Source organism: Podospora pseudoanserina, chromosome 4, assembly GCF_035222485.1.
Source record: "Podospora pseudoanserina strain CBS 124.78 chromosome 4, whole genome shotgun sequence".
Taxonomy (NCBI): domain Eukaryota; kingdom Fungi; phylum Ascomycota; class Sordariomycetes; order Sordariales; family Podosporaceae; genus Podospora; species Podospora pseudoanserina.
Window position 1 is genome coordinate 2,518,069 of NC_085923.1, and position 26,725 is coordinate 2,544,793.

The 26,725-nt window shown below is 52.8% G+C and overlaps 9 protein-coding genes and 1 non-coding gene across 10 annotated transcripts; 5 read left to right on the forward strand and 5 right to left on the reverse strand.

Moving 5' to 3' along the window:
* Positions 1-354: 354 nt before the first annotated feature.
* QC764_407620 (uncharacterized protein) lies at positions 355-1,875 on the reverse strand (the record flags this gene model as incomplete). The annotated part of the gene is made up of 1 exon (XM_062947053.1): positions 355-1,875. The coding sequence occupies one exon, from the start codon at positions 1,873-1,875 to the stop codon at positions 355-357; it is 1,521 nt and encodes a 506-aa protein (XP_062800640.1).
* A 1,720-nt stretch (positions 1,876-3,595) lies between these two features.
* On the forward strand, positions 3,596-3,682 carry QC764_0068010. Its single transcript has one exon. It is a non-coding gene; the product is annotated as a tRNA-Lys (tRNA).
* A 636-nt stretch (positions 3,683-4,318) lies between these two features.
* Positions 4,319-4,648, forward strand: QC764_0068020 (uncharacterized protein; the record flags this gene model as incomplete). The annotated part of the gene is made up of 2 exons (XM_062940602.1): positions 4,319-4,327; positions 4,388-4,648. The coding sequence occupies 2 exons, from the start codon at positions 4,319-4,321 to the stop codon at positions 4,646-4,648; spliced, it is 270 nt and encodes an 89-aa protein (XP_062800641.1).
* Positions 4,649-5,333: 685 nt separating this feature from the next.
* GUT1 (Glycerol kinase) lies at positions 5,334-7,718 on the forward strand (the record flags this gene model as incomplete). The annotated part of the gene is made up of 3 exons (XM_062947052.1): positions 5,334-5,674; positions 5,807-6,807; positions 6,867-7,718. 3 exons carry the CDS (start codon positions 5,334-5,336, stop codon positions 7,295-7,297), a joined length of 1,773 nt encoding a protein of 590 aa, XP_062800642.1. The 3' UTR covers positions 7,298-7,718.
* A 1,619-nt stretch (positions 7,719-9,337) lies between these two features.
* Positions 9,338-11,500, reverse strand: QC764_407600 (uncharacterized protein; the record flags this gene model as incomplete). The annotated part of the gene is made up of 1 exon (XM_062947051.1): positions 9,338-11,500. One exon carries the CDS (start codon positions 11,498-11,500, stop codon positions 9,338-9,340), a length of 2,163 nt encoding a protein of 720 aa, XP_062800643.1.
* Positions 11,501-12,871: 1,371 nt separating this feature from the next.
* GPI18 (ER membrane glycoprotein subunit of the GPI transamidase complex-like protein) lies at positions 12,872-16,360 on the forward strand. Its single transcript, XM_062947050.1, has 3 exons — positions 12,872-14,203; positions 14,337-14,946; positions 15,019-16,360. The coding sequence occupies exons 1-3, from the start codon at positions 13,804-13,806 to the stop codon at positions 15,407-15,409; spliced, it is 1,401 nt and encodes a 466-aa protein (XP_062800644.1). The 5' UTR covers positions 12,872-13,803; the 3' UTR covers positions 15,410-16,360.
* On the reverse strand, positions 15,743-16,708 carry QC764_407585 (uncharacterized protein; the record flags this gene model as incomplete). Its single annotated transcript, XM_062947049.1, has 1 exon — positions 15,743-16,708. One exon carries the CDS (start codon positions 16,706-16,708, stop codon positions 15,743-15,745), a length of 966 nt encoding a protein of 321 aa, XP_062800645.1.
* A 1,273-nt stretch (positions 16,709-17,981) lies between these two features.
* QC764_407580 (uncharacterized protein) lies at positions 17,982-19,826 on the reverse strand. Its single transcript, XM_062947048.1, has 2 exons — positions 18,781-19,826; positions 17,982-18,731 (listed from the first exon to the last, which is right to left on the reverse strand). Exons 1-2 carry the CDS (start codon positions 19,496-19,498, stop codon positions 18,361-18,363), a joined length of 1,089 nt encoding a protein of 362 aa, XP_062800646.1. The 5' UTR covers positions 19,499-19,826; the 3' UTR covers positions 17,982-18,360.
* Positions 19,827-20,550: 724 nt separating this feature from the next.
* Positions 20,551-21,588, reverse strand: QC764_407570 (uncharacterized protein; the record flags this gene model as incomplete). Its single annotated transcript, XM_062947047.1, has 1 exon — positions 20,551-21,588. The coding sequence occupies one exon, from the start codon at positions 21,586-21,588 to the stop codon at positions 20,551-20,553; it is 1,038 nt and encodes a 345-aa protein (XP_062800647.1).
* Positions 21,589-23,698: 2,110 nt separating this feature from the next.
* QC764_407560 (uncharacterized protein) lies at positions 23,699-26,358 on the forward strand. The gene is made up of 3 exons (XM_062947046.1): positions 23,699-25,473; positions 25,580-25,641; positions 25,701-26,358. Exons 1-3 carry the CDS (start codon positions 24,294-24,296, stop codon positions 26,160-26,162), a joined length of 1,704 nt encoding a protein of 567 aa, XP_062800648.1. The 5' UTR covers positions 23,699-24,293; the 3' UTR covers positions 26,163-26,358.
* The last annotated feature ends 367 nt before the right edge of the window (positions 26,359-26,725 follow it).

Genomic DNA, 26,725 nt, shown 5'->3' on the forward strand with positions numbered 1-26,725 from the left:
ATCCTTCTGTGGTACTATTCAATACATACATATACACCCCCTGTCTAAGAAGATATTTACATGGACATTTTCTTGGCCACCTTTCCATGCCCTCCACCTCCCTTTCCCTTCATAGCCCATCCCAGGCTACCTATGCTATTACTTTCCATCCCGGTACATATCCTCATGTTTTGGGTTGTCCACCATGCAATTCGCCCCCCTAATCCCCTTCCCCCTTCAAACTCCAAAGTGATTTGCCTTGCCCCTATGCACAACTGTTTATAAGAAGCCAAAATGCGCGCACCGTTTTCCTTCCTTCCACTATCTCGACCCAGAAACAAAAACCAAACGCCATGAAACCATTTGCCGGACCCGTCAACGAGCCTGGCTTCCATTTACATACGTCCCATTCCCGTTGGCCTGGCCATTCACCCCGTTCCCATTCGCCTGACTCTGCGGTGGAACATTCTCATACCCGTGATGTTGGTGTTGGACATCAGTAGGACTATCATGCACCACCATCCCAGTCAACCCATTCATCGTGCTTCCTCTCCTAACCAGAGAAATAGTCGTGTTCATCGTCGCCGTCCTCGTCATAACCGGGCTCCCCGTGCGAGTCCGTCGCAGCCTCGGTACGGCCCTCCCAGTCTCACGCTCCGCCTCACAATTCCCACACGCGCCCGCGCCCCCTGCAATCGCCAACCGTCTAAACAACGGATACAAGTCATGAGCCATGGGCCTTTTAGTAAAATCCGCATCCATCATGGCTCGGATCACAGGCAATATCTCCTTGATCGCAGCCGCCGACTCGGCCTTCTTGGGGTTGCTGTCGATGAGCCGGTCCGCAATCTGGCACAGGTGGAAGAGGTAGGCATCAAGACGTTCGAGGGACTCCGAGTACTTGAACTCCCCCAGGTTGTCCGTCCTCAATTGCTGCTCGGCGAAATCAGGCGGTCGCCCCAGCAATGTGGTGGCCATTTCTAGGAACACACATCCAAGGGAAAAGACATCAGACCGCTCGTCTCGCTGGGTTTCGTTGATGGCCTCGGGGTCGGCGTACTTGAGTGTCTTGGGCGTGGGTCCTTCCGAGTGCTGACCGGTCTCAAAGTGCTTTGATAAGCCAAAATCGGTTAATACGGGAAGAAGAAAATCGTCAATGACAATATTTTCGGGCTTGATATCTTTGTGCCGGATTCGAATGTTACTTCTGTGGAGGAATGCCACGGCTTGTGACAAGCATCCGAAATACGTGTGCAGGGCGGCCTCGTTTTCCGGCTCGCGACTGTTGATGATGTGGTTCATGAAGAAGCGGAGGTTGCATTGTGCTGGAGGGTACATGGCGATGCCCAGTATGTGCTTCTTGATTTGTTGATCAACTCTGATAGCTTTGACCTTCGCTCTCTGCTGCCTCCTCACCCCAGTTGAGATGCAGTAATCTTCAAAGCTGGCCACGTAAACGACGATATGGGGGTGTTTGATCGAGGCCATGTTCCTTACTTCCTCCAAGGCCAGCATCCTGACGTGGCTGTCAGGCCCGGGTGGCCGTAAATTATCCTTGCAAGTGATAATCTTCAAGGCAAGTGGCCGCCGATATGGATATCCTTCAGGGACATTGACTTTGTATACGACCGTGGTTCCAGATTCTCCAAGCTGCTCGCCGATCTGAATGAACGGATGGGGGGCCCTGATATATTCCTTATTGGCATGGTGGAAGACCTTGTGCTTGCTATCATCAAGCCCTGCTCTTTCCACTGGCCGGATCCAAGCTTCGCCCGTCTCACGGCCGTCCTCGTCCCAGATGAAGTGCTCGTCGTCTCGCCAGTCTAGGAACTCATCAAGCGTAATAGGCTGTGACTGGGTGATAGACTGGCTACTGTTGGCCGAATCGAACGACATGGGAAGTGCCTGTGTGACAGGCTCCGCAACGCAGGACACAACCAGGTCCTGTGTCCGGTGGGTGTCTGTTGAGTGACGAAATGCAGTAGTAGTAGTAGTAGTAGTAGTAGTAGTAGTAGCAGCAGGAGGAGGAGAAAAGATCTGAAATGGGGATGCAGTGACAGCCGCGCTCAGTATTTGTGTGAGGGTGCACGAACAGGAGGAGGAGTGGCCGGTTTGGCAAAACTGAACGGTTAGAATTGGTAAGGAAATAGGGAGAACTGGCGAATGAAGTCGAAAAGGCGGGTTGGAGGGAGGCGGACAAGAATTCGCTGGGCAGATTTTGTGTAGTAGTCTGTTCGCTCTCACCGATGTGTGTACAACAGTGGTCAGCTAAACACGCGCTTGGCACTGTTTTTGGAGAGGACACACAGCCTTAGCCAATGTCACCAATCCAATCGACGCCGTGATTCAGCATGCTGCGCAATGCGGCTTGGGTCGTAGGGCCGCCCTGGGGGACCAATGAAAAGTGTTGGAGCGTACCTGGGTTGTCCTACAGGGAGTGAGGTGCCGGATGGAAGATGCGTGAGGAAGTCCAGCGCGGTACCGGGTTGGAATCTGACTGTCTTCTCAAAAGGAACGGGCCGGGCGCAGCCTAAGTCTGTCGCCCTGTGGCACGCCCCGCAATGCATGCGTGGCAGCGGCAGTTGAAGCTGTTCATGGGTGCCTGATGGTGGGGTCCATCTGACGCCTACCCTGACCGATGTCCTGATGTGGTAGTCGCCATCGATTTGGAAGTTCGGGGTAGTAAACAGTCACACGTGGAAAGTAAATAAGCTCTGTGAATCACACCTTAAACTTTAAAATGAGCCATGCCCCAGAATCGGAGGGGTGCTGAGTAGAGTGCACCTTCCTCCGGCCTGGATGACGACGGTGAAAGGGTAGAGGGTTAGGGTGCGAGATAATGTGGTTCGACTTACACGGGCTCTGCTCGCTGCCGAAATACACACCGAGAAGGCAGGTGACCCAAAACTTTGACATATGACCACGTATATAGTTGGCTTGAAATTTTGCAGCTGTGAACGCTCGTACAATGTTGGAAAGAACGTATATCTTGGCTTTCCCATTCCACTGACCGGAGGCGTTCCACCCCGATTGCTTTGAGATGTTGAGATTTTGAGCATCATGACTCTTGCGGGTTCTTTATCACGAGAAATGACGAGGCTCATAAACTTAAACCCGAAGTCAGATATCCAAACTAAGTACCTACGCTATACGTGTTGGCCGAGGCTTTCGATCACAGTATGGGTGCTGTCTGTGAGCCGGGCAAGTGGTTCCCAGAACTGTTGGTAAATACGAGCAATGAGAAATATGATGGAATGTGAGCCTGTCAAGAATAGATACGACTATACATTATTTCATTAGCCTCAGACTTTCATGAGATGTGAGAATGTTGTGAAGTCAGTGAAGGGCTCTTGCACACCACACAGTGTTCTCGTTGTGGTGGCGTGCAGGGTTCCAGTCTGTCAGATTCGGCTCTGACGAGCCTGCCGTCTGCTCGGTTCTGCTTGAGGTAAGTTTGCCTGAGACACAACTGGTTCATGCCGTCATAAGGGCCTTGGAGGGTTATGCCGCTGGAAAATAAGCGGATTTATGTAAGGATAGTTTGGATGTTTGGGCCTGCAAATATTCCTATGGAAAAGCAAAATCTCATCAGCTGTAGCATCAATTGGAACTAGCCGCCCGGCTAGCTCAATCGGTAGAGCGTGAGACTCTTAAGGAGTACTCCGAAATCTCAAGGTTGTGGGTTCGACCCCCACGTCGGGCTCAATTCCCGTCTCAGACGACTATTTTTGCTAGATTCATCTTTCGCTTCTTTTTTCTTGCTTGTGTGTATTATTTCACAACACAACGCTTGGAGATATCCGTCCAGGGTTGTGTTGGACCATACATATGATCAATCCCTTGCGTCTGACAGGAAGGCTATCCACTCCCGTATGCTCTCTTACACCATAGACACCTTCTTAACGTGGAAACCGGCTCTCTAGTTCGATGACACAAACTCCACAAAAACGTCGACGATCATCTAGCCAGGAGCATCAGGTGACCTTTTCCTGTCTCCTTGTAGAGTTCAGGATCGAGATTCATAAAACACGCGTGGCACACTGCCACACTGCTCCAAGGTTGACATCGAACAAGAGCAGTCATATCGCAGGGAGACTGGCGGCTACAATATCTCTTTCATCATAGTTGTTGATCAAACCCGCAAACACGTGGAGTTGGCTTCGACGAAGGCAACCGGGCATTCCGAGAGAAGCAAGAATAGCAGACCGAGTGTGCGAGTCCAAACAAGGAGCCCCGAGTTATCCCCTGGCCTCTCGGATTTTTATCTATTATTTCGCTCTACTTGCTCGGATTTAACTTTCTGGTGGTATGCAGTGGCAGGAAACGCCTGGCGACGGACATGCTCCTGGTGAGCTGTATGTAGGCTGGACACGGCTCCGAAAGTTGCATTTCACTGATGTGCGTCCAGGGCGGAGATTGTGTCCGATATGCAGGCCGGAGGAAAGGAGAGAGCCACTTGGGCAGGTTCGAAACTCGGGCCTTTTCGTATTGGCTCTGCATCGTGCATACCTTCATCAGTGAAAAAGATATTTGTGACTTGCGGGGGAGCTATCACCAACTTTCGCTGCCTCTCTCGCTTGCCAGGGCCGACCAGGATCCCCGTGACAGAGGGGTCAACCCCGCAAAGATGTTCCACCAATGGTCTAGCCCTTTGCCGACCCCTGTGTGAGGTGCTCACATGCTTTTGCAAAATGCACAGAGCACACAGAACACACATGGGAAAAAAGTGCGACGACAGTTCCAGGTTGTCCAACGAGGGGAAAAAAAGGGTGAGCCGAAACGAACATTGCGCATTGCATTGCGACCGCCCCCGGAACGCCGTTACGGGGACTAAAACTACTACCTACCTGACCAGGTCTACACAACACACGCCCCTAATGTGGCAGCAGCAAATCTCGCGGTCGTGGTCGTGGTCATGGACCAGCCGTCCCAGCTGTATCAGCCATACCAGCCGTAGCTGTAGTAGCAACAGCAACAAAGCCAATCGAAGTACTGTTCCCATTGGGGCGCTGTCCGTCTACTACTCCCGCGCTCGGCTTAAACAGAGTTGTGAGAATAGCTAGGGCCAGGCCTTAGATGACGTACCCCTCCTGGTCTGTCAGCCTGCCCGCATTCCGTCCCTCCAACCCCGCGCCGTCTCTCCTTTATCAGTCCCGGCAGTACCACCCCCTACAGTGCCCCGTTCGGTACCGCATTCATATCCTATTCATCCGCCATATCCTGTTATCGCCCCCCCTCGACTCAATCCTCTGCAGCAGAAGCGCCTTCGACCTTTTCACTCTACTGCCTGGTCGCCCCGGAAGAACAAGACATCATCATCATCATCAACAACAACAACAACAACAGCACACAGCATGGGTGACCTTGGCGACTTCAACCCCATTCGCTTCGAAGAAGGCGGCATGGTGATAGACATACCCACGCTGAACCTCGACTCCCTGAAGAAGCCCGAAGCAACTATCACCCCTCTGTACCCCGACCACATTCCCACCCTCGAGACGCCCAACTTACATCCGCACCATGATAAACACCTGCCGCGGGGCATTGAGGAGACACCTGAGGAACAGCGGCGCCACTGGTTTGTGGGCAGTATCGACCAGGGAACAACGTCATCTCGGTTCCTAATATTCAACGGAGAAGGCGACCCAGTTGCCAGTCACCAACTCGAGTTCGAGAACCTGTATCCTAAATCCGGGTATGTAGAAGAGCCCGCCACCTGACCCGCATCCCGTTGCTTTGGTCTCCGCTTCCCTGCCTCATCCGCCTCCACCTCCGCATGTGTCGCTCATTGCGGAGACCCCTCTGCTAACACAGTATTGATCTACAGATGGCACGAGCACGAACCGTTGGAGCTTCTCGCCTCCGTGGAGGAATGCATCGATGAGGCGATGCGCAAGTTTGTCGATCTGGGGTACCGAAAATCAGACATTCGGTCCATTGGCATCACCAATCAAAGAGAAACGACAGTAGTATGGGACAACAACACCGGCGAGCCCCTTTACAACGCCATTGTCTGGCCCGATACCAGAACCAAAGATTTGGTGAGGGACCTCAAGTCCCGTGACCAGGCCGACACATTGACAGACCTTTGTGGTCTGCCGCTATCAACATATCCCAGCAGTGTCAAGCTCATGTGGCTCATCGAAAACGTCGAGGCCGTAAAACAAGCCTATGAGGAGGGTCGCCTCGCCTTTGGAACAGTCGACTCATGGCTGATATATAAGCTCAACGGCGGGGCGAAGGCGGCAAAGCCCATCCATGTTACCGATAGCACAAATGCTAGCAGAACCATGTTTATGAACCTGCACACTCTCCAGTACGACGACAATCTGCTCAAGTTCTTTGGTATCGACAGAAGCAAGATCCACCTTCCCAAGATCGTTCCATCATCAGATCCATGTTGCTTTGGAAAAATTGCCAAGGGCGCATTGTCGGGAGTGCAGATTGCCGGGTGCCTGGGAGACCAGTCTAGTGCGTTGGTCGGCCAGTGTGGTTTCAGTCCGGGTCAAGCCAAAAACACCTACGGCACCGGTTGCTTCTTACTCTACAACGTTGGTACCAAGCCGGTCATTTCAAAATATGGTCTTTTGGCAACAGTCGCCTACGACTTTGGCGGTGGCCGCAAGCCCGTCTACGCCTTGGAGGGAAGCATAGCCGTCGCCGGATCCGGTGTCAAGTTCCTCATGAACAACTTGGGATTTGTTGACAAGTCAAGCGCCATCACTGAGCTGGCCGAATCAGTCGAGGATAACGGCGGTGTTGTTTTTGTCACCGCTTTCAGTGGTCTGTTTGCCCCCTATTGGATTGATGATGCCAAGGGCACAATTTGTAAGCACACCTCTCTCCCCGCTCTGCATTGCCCCTTAATTGCTAACGTATGCGTCTAGTTGGCATCACGCAACACACACAAAAAGGTCACATTGCTCGGGCCACACTGGAAGCCACGTGTTTCCAGACGAAGGCCATCTTGGACGCCATGGAAAAGGACTCCAATGCCAAACTCGAGTCTCTTGCGGTTGATGGTGGCCTGTCAAACTCTGACCTCTGCATGCAAACGCAGGCCGATATCACGGGCATCCCGGTTGATCGTCCAGGCATGAGAGAGACGACAGCCTTGGGTGCAGCCATTGCTGCTGGGCTGGCAACAGGTGTCTGGAAGGAGTTGAATGACCTGAAGGATGTGAATCAGGCCGGTAGGAAGGTGTTCAAGCCGAATATGGAGAGGAAACAAGCAGAGAAGCTGTTCAAGAAGTGGGAGCAAGCTGTTGAGATGAGCAGAGGGTGGGTTAATGAGGTTGCCGATGGTGAGGAGGAGTGAGTGGAAGGATATGATGTTTCAAAAGGTGTTATTGCAGGAGTTGGGGTTCGGAGGTCTCGTTGTTTCTTTCAATTTGGGCGGCATTCTGGGTTGGTGAATCTAAGCGGCACGGCATCATGGTTTGTTTGGGTTTGGGTCAATGATTTCGACTCGAAATGGAATGGAAAGGGAGAAAAAGGGATATACTGATCACGATTGTGTGGATACCCTTTGGCTTGGTGTGTATTTTTATGCGGTGGGGAGGTGGCTTGTACGTACATAACCTTGCGGGAGTGGTGGGTTTGAAGGGAACTGGGTGTTTGAGAGATAGTTCCAATGAAGAGTACTGCTTCGATAAATCAACTTTGGGGTTCGATGCCTGATGCTTATCAGTGAGAGGGGTTGTCTCCTCCCAGCCGTCAAAACCTTAAGCCTTCCAAGGCCACATGAGCAAACATTTTAAAAGCCACAGCTCCACAACCAGGGACGGGGATGAAGGCGTACTTGGTGAGATAACTGAGCTTGAATAACCACATATGGAAGCTTGTCCCAGCACGGATTAACCCAATCGCAGGTGAGAATGGTGTCGTGCACCCTGTGCGATTAAGACTTAGGACCCTCCCCCGCAAGGAAGACAACGACCACGACGGAAACACGACACGAGATGGACTTTTGTTGGCAATTGCGCCGCTGCCGATATCACCTATTACAACATGGCATTCCGAATGTTTGGCGACATTTTGAAAGTCCTGCTTGATTATGGGGACGGGATCAAGCTGGACGCGCCACTTACGCCCCCGGATAGCAGCGAGACGGAGACGGGCTTTCTGCTGTCGTCTGCAGTGGATTCCATAATGGCATCATGGGATCCTGAAGGGTTCTTTGCGAAGGTGTTGCTAGAGGAGGCGACGGAGAAGAACTGGTCGGGCAGGAAGAAGGGAAGCGATGAGCGATGCATCGGCGAGGGCTGTGGAGGGGCATTGGTCCTGGCATTTGGCCGGGGCCGGTGAAGGCGCTTGTGGAGCACGGAGCCGAGGTACCTGATCACCTCGACGAGGCAGAGCTGGATAAGATGGATGAGATGCTTCGTCGATTTGCTGCGTTGGATAGGAAACGAGCAAGGGGGGGTCGAAAAGGGGCAGCAGACGGAATAGAAAGAATAAGAGCAGCAGAAAGAAAGGAGTAGAAGGAATAGGTGAGTCTCTGGAGGAGGAGAAAGCCTTGACGGGAGGTGTCCAAGATACGAGGTTTTGGGCTCAGGTACGTACTGCCGAGCGGAGCTGGGGCTTTTGGATGGGATACCTACCCACTTCAGCAAGGTGGTGGTCAAGCAGTTATATTTGCCTACTTGATGCCCAGTGGCTTTGTGAAGAACGTTTACATGCAGAGGGCTTGGTCAAATAGTCAAAAAGTGAGTTGAAAAAGTCTGTCTAAAAAGCATTCGGGTAGATTTCTCATATGCCTCTCAGGTATGGTTTATGCTGTGATAGTAAAGGAAACAAAACAGGAAGTTACAGTCTGTGTTGCCCGGTCAGATCCTCACAATGTCCGGGCAGGACGGTCTTGATAAGTTCTCTTTGTGCTGTGCTGTTTATCATGCACGGCACTGTATCACAAGTGTCTTTTACCGGCGATTGTGAGGTTTGCCTGGCACTATAGTGGGAAGAGGGCGATCGAGACTATAAAAAGCTCGTATGATTGACAGAGTCGGACATGGTCCTTTTCTTGATTCAAGTTTCAAGAGTTGTTTTGACAGTGGTTGCCAAAGCTGACCAGGTCAAGTCTTGGCACTAACCCCCCTTATCCCACCACTTTATTTGTTTACTTTCTTTCCATTTTTGGTTGTCTTTACAGGGCAACAACACACACGCACAGCAACACCGGTATCCACAGAACAGTAATGAATAGGTATCCTGAGTCAATTGGATTTTCTACTCAACAGCCTTATACTGTATGGGGGTATCTCACTAATTTCCTTTCCTTCATTTCTATCCCTTCTGCACGAGCCAAAATAAGGTGGGTATTTTGCAGTACACATGCAGACACAAGACATACACACTGTCACTCACACTGACAACCGCCATCCTGACATCCACTCTCAGAACAACACATCACAAGCATGAACCCCAGCAGCAACCCCCCTAAACGCCCTCCTTGCCCTCCTCTTCGCAATCCTCTAGCGCGAAGAAGATCCCCGAGTCTACACATCCACCTCGACAGCCTCTCCCTCAACCTCTTCTTCTCCTTCCCAGGAGAATCCAACCCCTCCCCCAGGTTCCTCTCCGTCACAGTGCACTTGCTCGCTCTCTTGGAAGAGCCAAACAAGCTCCTACTCCTCTTCACCATCACTCCATGCGTCTCCCTATCTGGCGAGGAGACAACTTTGATGGTGATACTGCTGTTCCTATGAATGTTGCTCCCCTCAGCCTTGAGTGAAGGACGGATCGGAGCAATTGGCTGGGGCGCGGAAACTGGTGCTTCGGGGTGGGCTTGGGCCTGGGACAAAACCGCAGTCTTCTTAGCCGCGTTCATCTCTGCTACTTCAGCTACCGTAGCTTCAGAGGTGGAGTTCGCTTGAAGCCGCCTCTGCATGTAAGCCGCGCCTGTGCTTGTCGCTCTGCGGGGGGCTGCTTTGGGGTTGTTGGTGGACATGTTCGATACGGGCGTTGACGAGCGGGAGATAACCGGGGTACTGGTAGGTGTAGCCGATCGCTTGTTGTGGTCCGATTCTTCAATCAGACATTGCGCGGGAAGCGAGTTCCGCTTGGTGATCCCCATAACGAGGTCTGCGCATTCGGATCGCTGCCCGGCGTCAGATGCGTTGGAGGCTCTGCTGCCCCAGGTATTCCTGCGGCTGCGCCCAACACGTGTGACCGCTGTACATGGCGTGGCCGCTGCGGATTCTGGGCCGCTGTTAGTGGGTGTGTGGGCTGGTGACCAGCCTGAAGAAAGAGCCACCCAGAGAGCTGTCACGGAAATGAGATTCTTGGTCGCTTCATCGATTAGGTGAACTGGTCCCTCGGCCATTTCCTGGGTGAGAGAAACCGGCATCCCAAGACCGGAGTCGCTTTCACCGTCAGTGGAGAAACACAATGATGATTGCTGAGATGGAGAATTTGGAACAGTGCTGCAGGTTACGTTGGAGAGAGAGCGGCCGCGGCCGTGCCGCGGGGGTTGATATCGATTGGATGGGTTCGAAACAGAAGCATAGGAGTCGCGGATGTCTAGAGATGAAGGCGTAAGAGATGCCATGACTGGATGCCTGCGAGTGAGGGGGTTGATCATGCTGAATGTGAAGCGGGTTTGCGGCGTTGTTGTAGACGATGGTGTACTCGGCTCTGTCGGATGCGATGTTGGTGCCGATTTGTGCCTGCGAGCCCATCGGGCTGTGGTGGTGTTGCCATTATCATCGGTGTGCGCAAAGTCCCAAGAGCCATTTGGCAGTGGCCTGGCAACCCACACCGTCCCGTCATCCAACACGATTTCAGCCTCGTCCGAATGGCGCAAGGGGCTATAGACGGCAACGAGTCTCCTTTTCTCGAGCGCGTCGTCGCTGTCACCTTCGGTGCTGTCGCTTTCCACATGATCGTCGTCCCTCCTCACCAAAACAATGTCATCGTAAGCCAATGAGTGCTTGACCCCAAATATTCCTGGAAACCTCTTTGCCAACCGGGGAGCTATAACCGGACCGGCGATTCGGCTCGAAGGAAACACTTCAAGCACTGGTCTTGACCGTCCATCAGCCGATACCAACTGAAGCTGGAGAAGAAGCCTCGGCAACACCTTGCGCACATATTTGGTCTTGTCAAGGAGCTTCGGGGTGGGATATCCAAGGCCGTAAGTGGTGCTCTTGCGCTGGACTCTATGGCGATGCCGCCGTGGTGTGGACCGGGTTGTTAGTGTACTAGCATTCGGATTCGTTACATCACTAAGCTCCGAATCCGATGGTGGTTCTGGCATGGCGGGCGTTTGAGGAGGGGCGTCCTCCTCGGGGTCCACGCGAAAGCGCACAACGGGTGAAAGGGCGCGGGGGATGTAATCAGACGCCGGACGTTGGCGGATGGGGGCGGAGGCGCCATCCACGTTCACCCGTTGTTTTGGTGGCGCAAAGGCGGAGCGTAATAATGGGCTTCGTAGGTTGTGGGTGGCGGCTGGAGGTGTAGATGGTGAAGGGCGATTCGAATATTCATGGCCATGGAGGCTCGCGCCCGAGTGAAGAAACATTATTATACGTTACTTCCTACACGCATGGAAAAGGATAAAAGACGGCGCAAAGTACAAAAACAGAAAATTAACGTGGAGTTGGGATTGGAAGCTGCAAAGGACCGGCCCTGCGTTAGATGGTGTGGGGTTGGTGGTTTGGAGGCTGTTCCAGCTGTTGTGATCCAACAGCTCCAGCTACCCTGGGGCGGTGCTCGCGATAGCACCTCCACCGGGCGTCGACGTCAGGAGTGGGCAACTCCACTGGTTGAAGTTGCCTCCTCTTCTTGGAGGATCAACCGGTTGTGACGGAGGAGTGACGAGCGGCAAGCCAAGCTGCCGAGGCAAGCGAATCTGCAAGTCACAACAGTAGCCGGCAAGCTACAGCAACTGCCATCGATCGATCGAGCGGTGCGAGATGTAGCGTGCTGCCCGTCGTTTTTGGTGCCACTGTCGTGTCTGTCTGACAGTATCACAAGTCAATGCCGGCTTCGCAATTGATCTCGCGCCTATGGGTCTGTGGGAGCCTGGTGGTTGAAAGAGAGCGAGCGTAATGCTGTTTGTGGGTTCGGGATGGCGTGGTTGCTGCTTGCTAATAAGTAGCGAAAGAATGTTGAGAATAGAGAAAGCTGGAGAAGGTGTTAAGCAGTTGAGCGGTCAATGGTTCACCTCAGAGGAGGGAGGCCGAATTGATGAACCACGAAGTCGCTGCAAGAGGAGCTGGCGTTGGTTTTAATTAGCTGAACGCCGTCCAACGCCCAGTCGGCGCGGCTGCCAGTGTATTTGGCGCGTGGCCAATAAGGCCGAAGCTAAAGCTGTGGGAGGAGCGGAAAACCTCGTGCTTCCCGGCTCCGTTGTGGGCTCTTTGCAGCTCGTGGGGACCATGAAAATCAGCGGGTGGAGGGGCACAGCGCGGGAGATTCTGGTTGCTGGAACGGGTTTGGGGCAATCAAAAGGTGCCGATGATTTGGGAAGTGTGAAAGGGCCACGGTACCATGCGGCCGGGTCGATTTCGATATTGATTGATGTTGAACAGTCCGGGAGGCGCCGATCTTTAGACTTCAAATACCCTCGACAAAGACTTGATCAACTGCGCGACAATGAGAAAAATAGAAGCACATTTGGGAAGAGGTTGCGAGGCGGTCAGCCTGCTCGACCAAGGGAGACCGGGCAGTACCCAGAGAGGCCGGGTCTCAGTCTAGGGATGAAAGTGGGTTCCTTCGGCGAGGTGTGTTGTTCTCGCAGCATCGGATGAACCAATGCGTTTTTTTTTGGCTTCCAATCAAACATGTCGATGTTTCTGGGCAGGTAAGACGTTGGAAGAAGCGATCACAAGAAGCTGAGCTTTGTTTCGAGACCAGGAACAAGTTGATGGCAGCGTGGGAAGCAAGGTTACTCCAGGTTACACAGGAGGTTGTTCTGCTGCATTGGCTTGGCAAGTCGGCATGGTGTGGTGACATCTGGAAGCGGGAGTACCTTTCCCTCCCCTGGGGAATGACAACCGAAGCATTAAGGACTTCCTACGAAGTAGAAGTCACCCACACTGCCACAGCCTGTCAAAAGTATTTCGCACTCTATTGACATCGAGCTTTCCCGGCCAGCTCATCATTGTCATCGGATGAACCTGCAAAGTCATTCATCGGGTTCCTGTGCCGAGAATGCTTGGTACGGGCTCGGGAGCCCCACCCGCCCCGCCCGGGACCCGGAGCTTTCACGACACCGATACCCGTTCGCAGTCTTGTAATGTTGCCGAGATATTCGACGAAAAAGCCTCGAACACCCATGATCACACGAATCATGATTAATTCAAGATGGATTCTTTGGAATTCCAAAACTATGATATGATTATGACGTTGAGGTGGGAGACACCAACCACATTTTTGCGATTCTGTTGGAAGGACTGATATCCCAAGGAAGGCCTGACGTGAATTATTTGAACCCGAAGAATACGGCCGCCGTCATGATCCGAACGGCTGACGAATGATCGGCGCTCAGGGCCGCTCATCTTCAACTGGCAAGTTTCGAGAAAAACGTGGAAAGCCACCTCTCCAAGCCACCCTTTGAACATCAGAGTGGGACCCATCAGCCTCACCTTGTTTCAATTGCATGCCCCACATCCAGTGCTGCCAACCGAAACCTGAGTTGCCAAAACGTCCTTCATGAACCAAAGGCCGGCCGTTACAACAACGAGCAGAAACCGGCACAGCATCTCGCATTCTGCTTTGCTGTGGCGTTGTCTTTGGAGAAATTAATTTTCGTTTTTAGACTTGCATCTTCGGAGACATGTGGGTTTGGACGTTGAACCCGGCATTCTAGTTCACCCGACCATGACAGCCTCATCCCCCAGCTTCAAGAGCCCCCGTGCTCATGCCCCCACCACCACGACGCCCAGCACCCGCATCATCAGTAGTGCCCAACCATACAGAACGCTGGTGACCGCATTTCTGATATGGAAAGCTGTCTTGTTTGCCATTGCCCTGGGAAGCACCCTCGTGGGCGACGCCTATGACACGTCCGCCGACCTCTTGGTGCACGGTGGCGTGGAAGCGGCAACGACGGGCCAACAACGGGCTCAGCAGCCATTAGGTCTTTCTGGTGGTCTGGTCTCGCGGTTTGCCAGCTGGGATGCCATTTACTTTCTCAGTTCTGCAAAACGAGGATATATATATGAACAGGAATGGGCCTTTGGTGCTGGCCTGCCCATCGTGGTCAGAGGGATTCTTCAAGGTAAGTTGATGGGACACTTGTCAACGGGACCGCGATGCAGAGGCCATGAAGCGTTTGGTGATCTTTGTTGGTTACATTCATATATATCTCCATCAATATGGAATGCTGACACATGGTGTTCACAATCTGGTAGGTGCAAGACATGTTGGCATCGCTCCCCCAGCAGAAGGGGGTGTTCTCCCTGAAGCTGTCATTGGCGTCACTGTCGCCAATACGGCACATTTTCTCTCGGTGATTGTGCTCTTCCGCCTCGGACAGGTTGTGTGGCGGGACCGCACTCTATCTTTGGTTGCGGCTCTGCTGCACATCGTCTCGCCTGCTGGCATGTTTCTCACGGCGCCTTACATGGAAAGCTCCTACGCCTTTCTGGCCTTTACCGGATATCTTCTCTTTGCACTGAGTAGCCAAGCTGAGAGTCGTGCACTTACTCGTGATGTGTATTTGGTGCTCGCAGGGATTTTCTTTGGTCTGGCCACAGCCTTCCGAAGCAACGGCATTCTGAATGGTATCCCATTTGCCTGGGAAGTTCTGCGGCACCTCCCGAATCTGCCGCATAAGCCTTTCGACACCATCCGCCGCCTTGTTGCGTTGGGCATCGGGGGTATCTGCGTAGCTCTAGGGTCCATAATCCCTCAGGCCATCGCTTATGGGCAGTTTTGCTCCGGTGCTTCCGGGGTAGATCCTCGGCCATGGTGTGAGGCTTACTTACCGAGCATCTTCACCTTTGTCCAGGAGCACTATTGGTAAGTTTTCTTGCCTCCCGGTATTTTCCGCCAACATCACCTGCTTACTCAAATTTTTCCTTTGACGTTCAGGAATGTCGGCTTCCTCCGCTACTGGACGATTTCTAATCTCCCATTATTTTTGCTCGCCACCCCGATGCTGGCGATCCTAGTTCGATCGGGAGTGGAGCAACCCACATCGGCTCGGCAGCCTGTGATTGCCGCCAAACCCGTCGAGTCGGCCCAACTGACGTCGCTTATTCAGTCTGCAGCGGCGGCTCAAGTAGTGCTTGCTGTGCTTGCTATTGCCATGTACCATGTGCAGATTATCACGAGGATATCGTCTGGGTATCCGCTGTGGTATTGGTGGGTGGCCGGGAGCTTGATTCGGGGCGAGAAGGTGGGTGGATATATTGTCAAGTTTATGGTTTTGTATGCCTTGATTCAGGGGGTGTTGTTTACTTCGTTTTTGCCCCCTGCATGAGCGTGCTGTGTGTGGGGAGTTATCAGTATTATATTATGTATCTACCTAGTTGATATATACCGTCCATATCCAGTCTCGTATCCAGTAGTGTTTGATCCTACGTCTATATATTTGCGTTTCGTTCGAAAGCTATATCCTGTTGCCGTTGTTGTCGTACCCAGCCAGTTCCAAGCCTGGTTTTCGTTTCTTCCTTCATTATTTCCATCTCTTCTGTTCACATGTCCTTTAAGCTGGATGCCGTTCTCTCTCTTCCCTCATTACTTCCATCTCTTGTTTATCATACCCAATAGTCCCATGTATTCACATATCCCAATATCCCAATTATCAACCCGTTCACTGCTCTCCGCCCTCCTCCTCCTCATTATCGCCCTCCCCCATAACCAACCCAGCCCTAACAAGCCAAACCCCGGCCATGACCGGCGTAGTCACCAACCCCAACACTCCTCCCAAAACAAGCTTAAACACCTGCGGCGTCCAAGTAGCATCATACTCCCAGTCCCCCTTTCCGTTTGCCTTCCCGGCAGCAATCAACAACCCCACCGTCGGCCCCCAAAAGATCAAAAAACTGACCACCGCCACAAGCATGCTCCTCGCCGCCTGGCCCAAGAGGAACCCTCCCCATCCAAGAATTCCGGCCCCCGATGATGGGTAAGGCGACACAGAGACGACAACCTCTTCCGGACGGCCCCTACCCCCTTTCTCATCACCCCCAGATGACACCACCGGCACCGTCGCCGGTAACGAGCAAAGCCACCTGACCAATCTGTTGTTACTGAGCAGAGAAGAAGAGCCGAACATTCCTATGGGAGGCACACCCCCGGTCTTGAGGTCACGGTTCACAAGGAACAGCTCAATGAGCCAGGTGACGAGACATTGGAGGATGATGGTTACCGCCGCGTCGCCCGCCAGCGTCGAGGGGAAGGACCATAACGTGATCTTGTCTGGGGGCTGGGGGGTTCCGTCTGGGTTGGTGCCAGGGCTGGTGGTGTACTGAGGGGCGGTGTACATTGCGTAGGCGATTGCAAAGTTGATGCCGCCTGATAGGATCAGGGCGCCGAGGCCGTCGAGGAGGAAGAGGTAGATGAACTGGGGGGTTGTGAGCTTGTTTGTTGGGGGGAGGGGAAGGGCAGGAGGGGAGAGGGTGATGGTTGTGCTTGGTGGGAGGCTGGCGTTGTCGGGAGGGGAGATGGGGCGGATGGCAGTTTCAATGTCAGGTTTGGGGGTGGTGATGTTGGATGTTGTTGTTGTTGTTGGTGGTGGTGGTGGTGAGCTGCGGGAGAAGGGGTTCGGAAGTGTCATTGTGATTGTTGGTGATGGAAAGAGTTCGTCAAAGTCGCGATGGTGAGTGAGGTTGAGGAGGAAAACTGAAAGATAAAAACAAGATCTAGATCATATCACTAAAATTTTAAATCGTGAAAGATACTTGAAGATGGTTGTCTACCAGACAACTGAAAAGCGAGGAATGAAGAGCGGTGTGTGTCCCAAAATCTCCGTCATGCGATGATGTGAGACCCGTGAACAGGTCGACTGAGTGATGCCAAATGACAAACGCGTCTTTCTTTCTCTCCCATCCACGAAACCAAACCCATCCCTTTCTCGATCGAAATTTCTCCCAGCCACTAGGGGCCTAGGCCACCCAATGCCCAACCCTACAACATAAAACCTGTCTGAGATGAATGCGCCGTTTGAGCAGTTTGAATGGTTCAGCCGTTGCGCATTCGTTGGCGACGCTACGCCAAGGTTGGGCGGTGGGGCGTTGCTGATCAGGGTCCAGTTCATGCGCTCGGCGGCCGATTGGTTGGAATGAGGACAAGCGATCCACATTGCTGTTTATTTTGGGGATAGCGCCAGGGGTCTTGGACGTGCCGTTTCTTGGCCATCTCGAGGGTTGTCATGAATATCGTTCTGAATAGAGTTATGTTAGACCACACAGGCAAAACCAGATGATGTGAGGATATAGAAAGTACATCTTGGAGCTCATCCAACCCACACGCTGCATCCTCCAAGGGAGATATAAATATGGACTGTAGCAGCTAACAATGATAAGAGATCATATCACCTTCTCGAAAAGTCTTGCGTGTCGGAAATATGCAGATATCCTTGAGAGTTTGAGTAACCCAAACAAGCAATCGTGGAAAGACAGGCATCGGCTAGTAACAACATCAATGTAGGAAAGAGCCAGCGGTTGTGCCTGCCAATCATGCCACATGCGACGTCACTCCTTCCCTCCCTTCATAACCAAGGTTTTCGCGCACCCTGATATCTGAGAGCAAAGGAGTGGGTGGACAGGCAGTATGGCCTATCGGTCCAACCGCGACGCAACGTGGATTCCTTTACACCTGCTGCCCGGTCGCTCTGATCTCTCGGAAACCCACCTCCCATCCCAGTGATTCCTGAGGCTGGAATGCCACAGGTTGAGGGTTCGATCTCTTTTTGGAGCGGCCGTCTTTTTGCCTCCTGACTTGAGGAGAGAAGCTTGCTGTGAGGCTACTTCCTCTACTGTAAGCCCGCAACCATCACCCATCCTTCCTCAACTGCTTGCCCGTTCTTTCCTGGTCATTAGAGGTTGCAGCCCCTTACAGAATAGGTGCGACCGCACCATGCCTTTCCACTGCCGTTTCCGTAGGCTGTCGGTCAGGCGAAACACTGCTTGCTGCGGAGGCATATGATGTTTGCGTAATAGCAGCTACTTTGCCATACCGTGTTCCTTCCTCTTTCTGGCGACGACTATAGACCCCCCCTCGGGAACAAATTCTCTCCTATCTCTTCTCTTTAATAAATTTATAGGTGATAGAGTCGTCAAAGTTCCTTGCCGTTCTGTCACAACATGATGACATGATATTTATCGAGCTTGCTTTGCCTTTCAACGATACAGAAGCGTTTAAACCTGCACCCCCCAACTCGAAAACATTTTTATAACCAGGTCCCAGCAACACGTCTATATGACTCTCTCACATTCCATAATTCCCATCAAACCAGCCCTGCCCCTTATAGTCCCCCCCCAGCACCGTCTCGATTGCCACCGGACCCCCCAACCTCCTCGCAAAGCTCGCCCTCGTCCCGCCCGCCCCCGGGCCCGAATTGGCATACTCCCCAAAGTAAACATTCGACGTCCTCTCATCCCCCGCATTCCAAATCCTCCATCCCGCCCCATTGACAACACCACTCATGGCCGTACTCTGAAACACAACCCTGGCGTACTCCCTCCACGGCCTACCCAGGTAAAACGCCCCGTTGTTCACGCTCTGCCCTGACTTGGCTGCGATGTTGCAGTTGTTGAAGACATAGAAGTTTGGCGAGGCGGAGTTTGATCTCCCAGACGCTACCCCCGATGTCAGCCCTGTTCAAGGGAGGTGAGGGAGGGGACTTACCAGTAATATATCCTACCGAAGACGACAGCACTCTAATATCGCACCTCTCAAACCAAGCCGGGCTTTCCTGTCCAAAGATAAAGTCCGTCACCCCGACGATCTCGCAGCGGGAATAATACTGCTTCCCCCGGTTGGCGAGGACGGTGTCTTGATACCCTTGGAAGGAGCAGCCGTAGTAGCCGCTGTCGGCGTACGCGGACAGGGCTACGGCTTGCGACCCCTTGCCGTAGGAGTTTACGATGTTGAGGTTGTAGATCTTGACGTTGTTGGCTTTTACACGGACGGTGCCCGTCTCGTCGTTGGAGGCGCCGGTGTTGGCTTGGGATTTGGACTGGGTTATTGTTACGGAGTTTGAGGTGTAGGAGGCTGAGTTGGTGGTTGAGCCGTAGATGGAGATGGGGGATTTGATGGCGGCGGGGATGAGGACTTGTTCTTGGTAGGTGCCGGGGTAGAGGAAGATGCAGACGGGGGAAGTGGAGGTTGTGGAGAGGGAGGTGATGGCGGAGGAGAGGGTTGAGAATTGGGCCGAGTGGGCTGAGGGGGTCTTGGATACGCGGATGCAGGAGGAGGATGGGGGGGTGGTGCGAGATTGGGCTGCCGTTGAGGGGATCAGCCCGAGAACGGGGAGGAGGAGGGGGAGGAGGTGCATTTTGGCGGTTGGGTAAGGTGGGAAAGGGGAGGTGGTGAAGAGGAGGGGGATTTGCACGGGAGGGTTCATGGGGTGGTATTATAGAGACACAAGCCGGTACTCCGTAGATCACATGCGAGATAGATCTTATGAAGGCGCGGAAAATCTTGAATCTTACCTATCTTGGCGGATGGGCCATCAAATGCTACCGCCGCCGAACACCTTGCTGGAGAATTGTATGCGGAAGATGGGCGAAGGGAGGTCGTCGAGTCGGAGAAATGCCGAATTGGGAAGATTCGGGGGAGGTGATTGGTGGACATTTACAATCCCCCTTCTAGTCGCATCATAGGGCTGTTCCACTTTGTTCCGTGTACTCTTCTGTTCTTTTTTGTTGTTTTCTCTTAGTTACTTTCACTCTTAATTTTGAAGGATCTGTCTGTTGAGCGTGACTTTTGTCAAATCAACCACGGAATGCCCCCTCTTTGCTAACATCTATCCAAAGCCATCTGCTGCCAAAGTAATGGCGTCAGAAGCGGCTGTTTAGCCGGAAGACGACTGGTGCGCATCTACGTCTATGTAGTACATAGCCATCCGGACATTTGGGATCTCTTGGTATGGGTTCGGTACCTGACATCTTGACAGAAGCAATGCGGGTTCATTTGCGGGTGAATCTGGCGATGACTCCCGGCATTTTGGATTGGTCTGCCATCGTGGATATATTTAGTAAACATGTTTTAGACATTTCGATGATATCACTGACGGAGTCAAACGTCGTCGAGGTCACAGAAACAATCACCATGCATCAAGGAAAAAGACTTTGAACAAAAAGTCATGTTTGTCTAACCCAGGGTCATCCATGTGAGCCAATCGTTGACTACATATGCCGTCTACTCCCAGATAAAAGTCCCCGGGAGGAAACCAAATAGTGTACGAAAAGAAGAAGAAAGTAGCAAAGCCATATATACATGAGAATAAAACTTGTAGTTTTGTTTTGGGATCCCCAGCCTCTGATCCCTCAAGAATGGGAGCAAGCCATCAGCCGGGGGCCCATAAATTTGTGGTGCACCAGGCTTAAAAATGTTTGCTTCGTATGCACATCAAAGAATCGAAAAAGTTCCTTCTCTCGAAAAGAGGTTGACCGCTTAAGCGCGGGCGACCTTGCGGAGGTGGCGGCGACCGAGACCGGGGCAGCGGGTAGGCTGGGGGCGGGTGCTGATAGGACGAGTGCTGGTCTGGACAGGCACGGCAGTCTGAACAGCAGAGGTCTGAGCAGCAGAGGTCTGGACAACAGAGGTGACGATAGTGGTAGGGCTGGGGACAACGTTGACAGCGGTGGTGGTGGCAATGGGAGCAGGGGCGTTGGTGGCAGCGCCGGTGATAGCGGTGGCAGAGGAAACGATGGCGGAGGAGCCCTGAGCAACGGGAGCGAAGCCGGCGGGGAGAGCGGGACCGGGGATGGGGTAGCTGTCGAGGGAGCGGTAGATGTTGAAGCGGATACCAGCGTCGGTGGGAGTGTAGAGGGAAGTACCCTTGACACCCTGGGGAAGGACAGTGCCGGAACCAGTGACCTCAATGTTGAAGCACTGAGGGTAGTTCTGGGCGCCGTTGAGGTCGCCGCCGGAGTGAAGGGCGATGATCTCGTGGCGAAGGACGTACTGGCCGGGGCGGATGTTGGCGGGAATCTTGATCATCCAGCTGTTGTTGTTGTCAATGAGGACATCGGAAGCCCACCGGCCAGGGGCCTGGGCACCGTTGACAAGACCAGCCTCGGCGATCTTGAAGAACTCGAGAGCAGTCTTCTCAATCTTGTCGCAGCCAGTGTTACCGCACGAGGCAAGGTAGTCAATGACGGGACCGTGGTGAGACTCGGGCCAGGTGTCCCACTGAACAAAGACGCTGTCACCTGCGGCAACAACGATGCGGCCCTGAGCGTTGGCCGAGTTCTTGTGGCAGATGATGTCGCTAGAGGCGAAAGACTCGGGGCCAACGAAGCCATTGTCGGTGTTGGAAGCGGTCCAGGCGGCAACCTTGGGAGGGTTCTGAGTGTAAGGGAAGCTGTTGATGTCGTAGCCCTGGAAGGAGGCACCATTCACGACAACGTTCTTAACGTGGCCGTGGGCGTTGACAGCAGCGGCACCGGCCAAAGCGGCGAGGAGAGTCTTGGAGGTGAAGGAAGGCATCTTGAAGGGTTGATTTCGAATCGTAAGGATGGTTGTGCTAAAAGCGTTGAGCAGGTCCGTCTAGCGGGGATATGTGGATTGTAACTTGGTGTTGGTTGGTGATGATAAGAGATCGGAAGAAATGTCTTCAGTCAATGAAGTGAGTGTAGGTATACAATGAATGTAGTTCGAAAGAAAACGAAGGAATGGCTCAAAAAATGAATGGCTTTGCTAGAAAGGTCGCGTTGCGCCTGGTGAGGAGAAAAGGTGAGTGCTGGAGGGAAGCAGTCGAGATGTTATATACTTGATCAATCCTAAGATTATCCCATGACCGTATATGAGCTTCCCTGCTCGAAGATGGATGTCAGACCCCTGAACGGTGGCTTGCCTACTTTAGGGGGTGGGCGCCGGGACCAGGATGAGCCCACAATGGTGGACGCATCGTGCGTCCGGTGTCAAACGGTGATGACGAAGGCAAACAGAGTGCTTCACCCATGGACTTGAGAAAGGAGTCTTCATACTGTTTCAGCAAAATTAGCTACCTAGCCAACCCACCCTGGCGGGATCTCCCCTCTTTCCGTTCTCTTGACTCTTAGGACCTCAGTTATCGTCAAGGTCAGATCGACGCCCAAGATCCAGAGAATCATCTCTTGTCCAGGTCCAGAAGGCGCTGTGTACCAGCCCGCGGCATGTGAAGCGACGGCCAAGGGCGGCATGGCAAGCAAACAGGATTGACGCCCTTGACAACGAGACATCCCGACTGGAGCTGATCTCCCATGGTGGAGTTTAAGGAACATTGACAACCCAGGCATTCACACTTTCAGGTAAGTTCAAGCGGATGCTCACCGTCAACGTCGTCTCTGGTGTGGGCGTTCGAGGGAGTGGTGGGGTCAGCCCATGTGTGTGCCCATGCAGCTGGGAAGTGATGTGAGGCATGGATGTGTGTAGATCCAAAGAAGTGGTGGTTGGCAGCGCATGATCTGACCTCAAGGGACCACTGGCGGGCTCGGCTGGGATCCCGCAGTCAAGGCATGAAACAAGGGGGAAGGTTGGTTATGGGACGAAAGCGGGGAGTTGGGGCGGTTGTGATGCCGCCGTCGACGTCGTCGAAAGCTAGATACGGGTTGTGGGCGGCGGCGGGCAACGGTTTGTTGAATTAGGGGAACGCTTATGCAGGCACAGTGTCTCGCTTGTGTCTCCTCGAGCCGAAAACCCCACCACAACCCACGAAGACCACTTCGTCACCGTAGCTTGCGAGATTCGACAGCCCTTCCAGACGCTCTTGGTCAACGGTGGCAGGGATTGTGATGGAGGCGCAAAAGTAGCCGCCGTTGACAGACCGGGATGTTGTCTGACCGCCACGGCGACATGACCCAGATTGCGGGAAGCCGGCCCGCGAGGGATTCGGATCAAGAACTGCTGCAGAGGGTCGTGATGTTTGTACAGAGAGCAAACAGGGCGAGATGATGCCATTCATCAGCCAGCGCTTGCAATCTCTCTGTATTGGCCTGTCACATGAAACACTCAAGCGCCTCTTGTCTGCGGCTGCCAATGCCCAATATCCGCCGTCCTGGTTTCAACGGTCAAGCGGGGTTCGACGGATATTCGGTACCAGCTTCCCAGGACACGGCCATGTCGATCGGCGCCGCCTTACCGGTAGTGGTCCATGTGAAGGCACCGTAGCTGACTTCATCAACGCGCATCGCCAGGCAACAAAGGACTGGAGCGGTCGTGCTGGGCGCAGCGAGCGATCCTATGGGCGAGGTGGTGCGTTACGCAGCATAGCCTAGCGTGATATTGTACAGGTTCTCCAAGAATCTGTCGTCCGAAATCATCCATCCATGTTCAAGCATCACCACCGCAAGCCGCCGGCCGAAGTGGAGGAACTGCTGAGGTTTCGTGTGTGGAGCAACGGAGATGAGAAGGGGACATCGTGCCACTGCCTTGCTGAAGTGCGGGGCGGGGCGGCTCCATTATCTGATCTCTAGTGAGGGGTTAGGGTTCAGAGATGGGTTAGATCCATCGAATTGATATATCGATGCTGAAGACCACAAAACGAGGAGGACCTGCCCATGTTGTGAAAGCTTTGGGTTTCCATTTGTTTTGTACTCGAAATCAGAAAAGATGGGAATGATCTATTGGACACTGACTCAGTTGCTGTCCCGAGCTGCAGCTCATCGGACTTGTACAGCAGCATAGGTATCCATCACAACACCCTACCTACCTGATGAAGTTTCCCCGCCTCTCTCTGTGCCTTCCACTCAGCTTCCATCCAAACTTCACTTTTATTGTGGCGGAAAAGGAAAGCAGACAGAGCTCCCGTCTGCGTCCTGGATTGCTCCTCCCAGTTGAACCCAACCTGTCATAACCAGTGCTTGGTTTTGCCAATGACTGGAAGTAGCGCCCCACTCTGCGAAGGTTGAAGAATTTGAACCTCGAGTTGGGTTCCCTGAACACTCTCTGCCCACGCTTGACTCGCATCCGACGCCAACTCGCGGTCTCTTGATATCTCAGCAGTTTTACAGCACATCGTCTACAGCTCTAACCGTATTCGACAGCGCTGGTCGGCGAAAGCAGCAAAACACAGACTTGGGTACCATATCGTCGGTAATCCTCAGTCATCTCAATATCACGGTCCCATCTTCACGTGCTGATCTTGCGCAGTAGTAGCTGCCCCTATTTCGACATATAACATATCGAATGAAGGAAATCGATATTCAGTCGAAATGCCAGGCCAACTGGCTGATCTGAGCAGCCTGGATGCTCGCTCCGCTGCGCTGAGAGAGAAACTCAGTCGAAGTCGCCGGCAGAACAGCACGACCATTTCTAAAGAGTCGAGCAAGGTGTCGTTAGGTGCGACTGATGACGATATTCAGGACTTGATCACCTCGATACGGGTTACATCTGGAGCCAACGATGATAACCCACAGCCCTCATCGTCGTCGTCTGATGCCTTGTCAAGAAACCATCAGGCCCATGCTGCTAACTCAACCAAGTACACCTCACAAGATGAGGTCTATACGAACACTTCACAGCCCCTTTCATTCATGAATGCCATGACGAGCAACCATCATGGGTTACCAAACTGTCAAGAGACACTGGTCACCCGGACAACGTCTTCCACCGGCTTACAGCCACACACAGGCAATGTAGAAGTCTCATCGTCAGCTTCCCACGCGATACAAGAGCTACTCGAGCTTGCTCCCGACATCAAAGACTGGCTTGAAATGACCGAGTACCACAACACAGAGGTTCGCACAGTAAAGTTGGACCGTTTTCGGCGCTTAAGAGACCTCGCGGCCAAGAAAAAGAGACTCGAGGAGGAGGAACGAAAGCTTTTGGAAGAAGCTGAGAATGATTCCTGGCCACGGCAACCTCAGAACAAGGCCACACCCGCGCCTTTGGTTACTCGCGTACACAGTGTCTCAGAGACGAGACAAAGCTTACCTACTCCCATCACCCCCAAAAAACCCGAGCCTGAGGGCAAAGAAACCACTAGCGCAATGTTTCTGACTTCAGGCATCATGCACACGGCGACAAAGAGAGCGCACCCTGAGGAAGGGGCTGACACGCAAGGAAGAGATAAGCTTCCTCGAACTAACCACCAAGATGTCCAGAGAGAAGACAACAACCCAGTGGATGAGAGCAGACGCCTAGAGTTTGTGGACAGTCGTCCTAGCCACCCTCGGCATGATTTTGGGCGCCCGCCCCCCTGCTGGCATAACTACAAGGAGCCGTCCAACTTCCAGCGTTCTCGGACCCCGCCGAGAGGTCCTTCAATCCGTCGGGAATATGGTGATGACCGGCCTCAGTCGAGGTACGATAGCTACAAAGGACGTTGGGATTCGGCTCATCATGACAGAGAGAACAGAAGATCACGACGTCTGGACTTTGGACGTCGAGGTGGTTAGTAGAAGATGTCTCATCCATTCCCTGGTCCCCATCGTAGCAAGGTCTTTGTCTGGCGGTCATTGATCCATGGGACTGATTAACCTGGTGTTGTGTTGTACAGATACTCGATTCTTCATCGTCAAGTCTTTTAATGAGCAGAATGTCGAACAGTGTATGGAAGATGTAGGTCCCCATCCCAATCCAATGGCTTCAGAAGGCCATGCTGACCATACAAAATGCAGAATATTTGGACCACGCAGGCCAAAAACAGCTCGACATTTACCGAGGCCTTCAACCAGTGTAGGAACGTTATCCTGTTCTTTTCGATCAACCAGTCTGGCCACTTTCAAGGCTACGCCCGGATGACAACCGCACCGTCGTCGAAGATCCCACGCCCCTGCTGGATGAAGAGCCTGCCCTGGGGCACCAGCGAGCCGTTCAAACTGGAATGGTTGAGCACCACACCCCTCGAGTTTCGAAGAGTCCGTCGAGTTACAAACCCGCTCAATGAGGGCTTGCCGGTTTTTGTGGGCAAAGACGGACAGGAAATTGAGACCAGCGTTGGACACGAGCTGTTGAATGAGATGGATTTGGAGCGGGAGCGGAGGTGGGACGAAGATCACCGCGGTAGGTGGGTATCGGACTACCAGAGGGATGAGGATTATCACCATGGGACTATGGTGAAGCGTGAGTCGTCCACTTAGAGAAAGAGGGGCAAATCCGGATGCGGTAGAGGTGTGGAAAAGCTTGTACACATAGTGTGGGGGGAAACAACAGCGTTGATTTATACAAGGTGTTGGTTTATGTGAGGCAGAACATTGTGTTTATCGGGATATAAAAAAACCCTTCTAAAGTGCCACAACTGCCCTCCCTGTAAAATGATCAAGTTGGAGACTTTTGTTTCTCTGACGTGTTCCATCATCTCCTGTTCCATTAAGTGTAGTTCATCAGCAAGCTAATGAGAGGAAATGGTGTGATTACAGTGGCCAAGGAAAAAGCGAGGCCTGGAGTCTGCCTCAACGATTGTGATATCTTGAGAGTGTATCAATCGTACGATTTCAAGAAGATCATCAGGCGTACGGGAGAACTAGATATACTTTGATTACTGCAGTGGTGGCCTGGTCACGGTAAGACTGTCGGGTTAAAACTGGCCAAGAATAATCTTCAGCTTTTCTCTCGTCCTTCTTTTTTGACGTCTGAGCCCTAAGGTACGTGACTGCATATCCTTTAATGGTCTCTCAACTTGTAGAATGATATGTCATGAAAA

Excerpts from the sequence above, each read along its gene's own strand:
- GPI18 (XM_062947050.1), top strand. The coding sequence starts at position 13,804 with ATGACAGCCTCATCCCCCAGCTTCAAGAGCCCCCGTGCTCATGCCCCC. Across the intron at positions 14,204-14,336 it reads GGTCAGAGGGATTCTTCAAG|GTGCAAGACATGTTGGCATC; the intron begins GTAAGTTGATGG and ends ACAATCTGGTAG. Across the intron at positions 14,947-15,018 it reads TTTGTCCAGGAGCACTATTG|GAATGTCGGCTTCCTCCGCT; the intron begins GTAAGTTTTCTT and ends TTTGACGTTCAG.
- QC764_407580 (XM_062947048.1), bottom strand. The coding sequence starts at position 19,498 with ATGAACCCTCCCGTGCAAATCCCCCTCCTCTTCACCACCTCCCCTTTC. Across the intron at positions 18,732-18,780 it reads TTCGGTAGGATATATTACTG|CGTCTGGGAGATCAAACTCC; the intron begins GTAAGTCCCCTC and ends CATCGGGGGTAG.
- QC764_407560 (XM_062947046.1), top strand. The coding sequence starts at position 24,294 with ATGCCAGGCCAACTGGCTGATCTGAGCAGCCTGGATGCTCGCTCCGCT. Across the intron at positions 25,474-25,579 it reads GGACTTTGGACGTCGAGGTG|ATACTCGATTCTTCATCGTC; the intron begins GTTAGTAGAAGA and ends TGTGTTGTACAG. Across the intron at positions 25,642-25,700 it reads TCGAACAGTGTATGGAAGAT|AATATTTGGACCACGCAGGC; the intron begins GTAGGTCCCCAT and ends TACAAAATGCAG.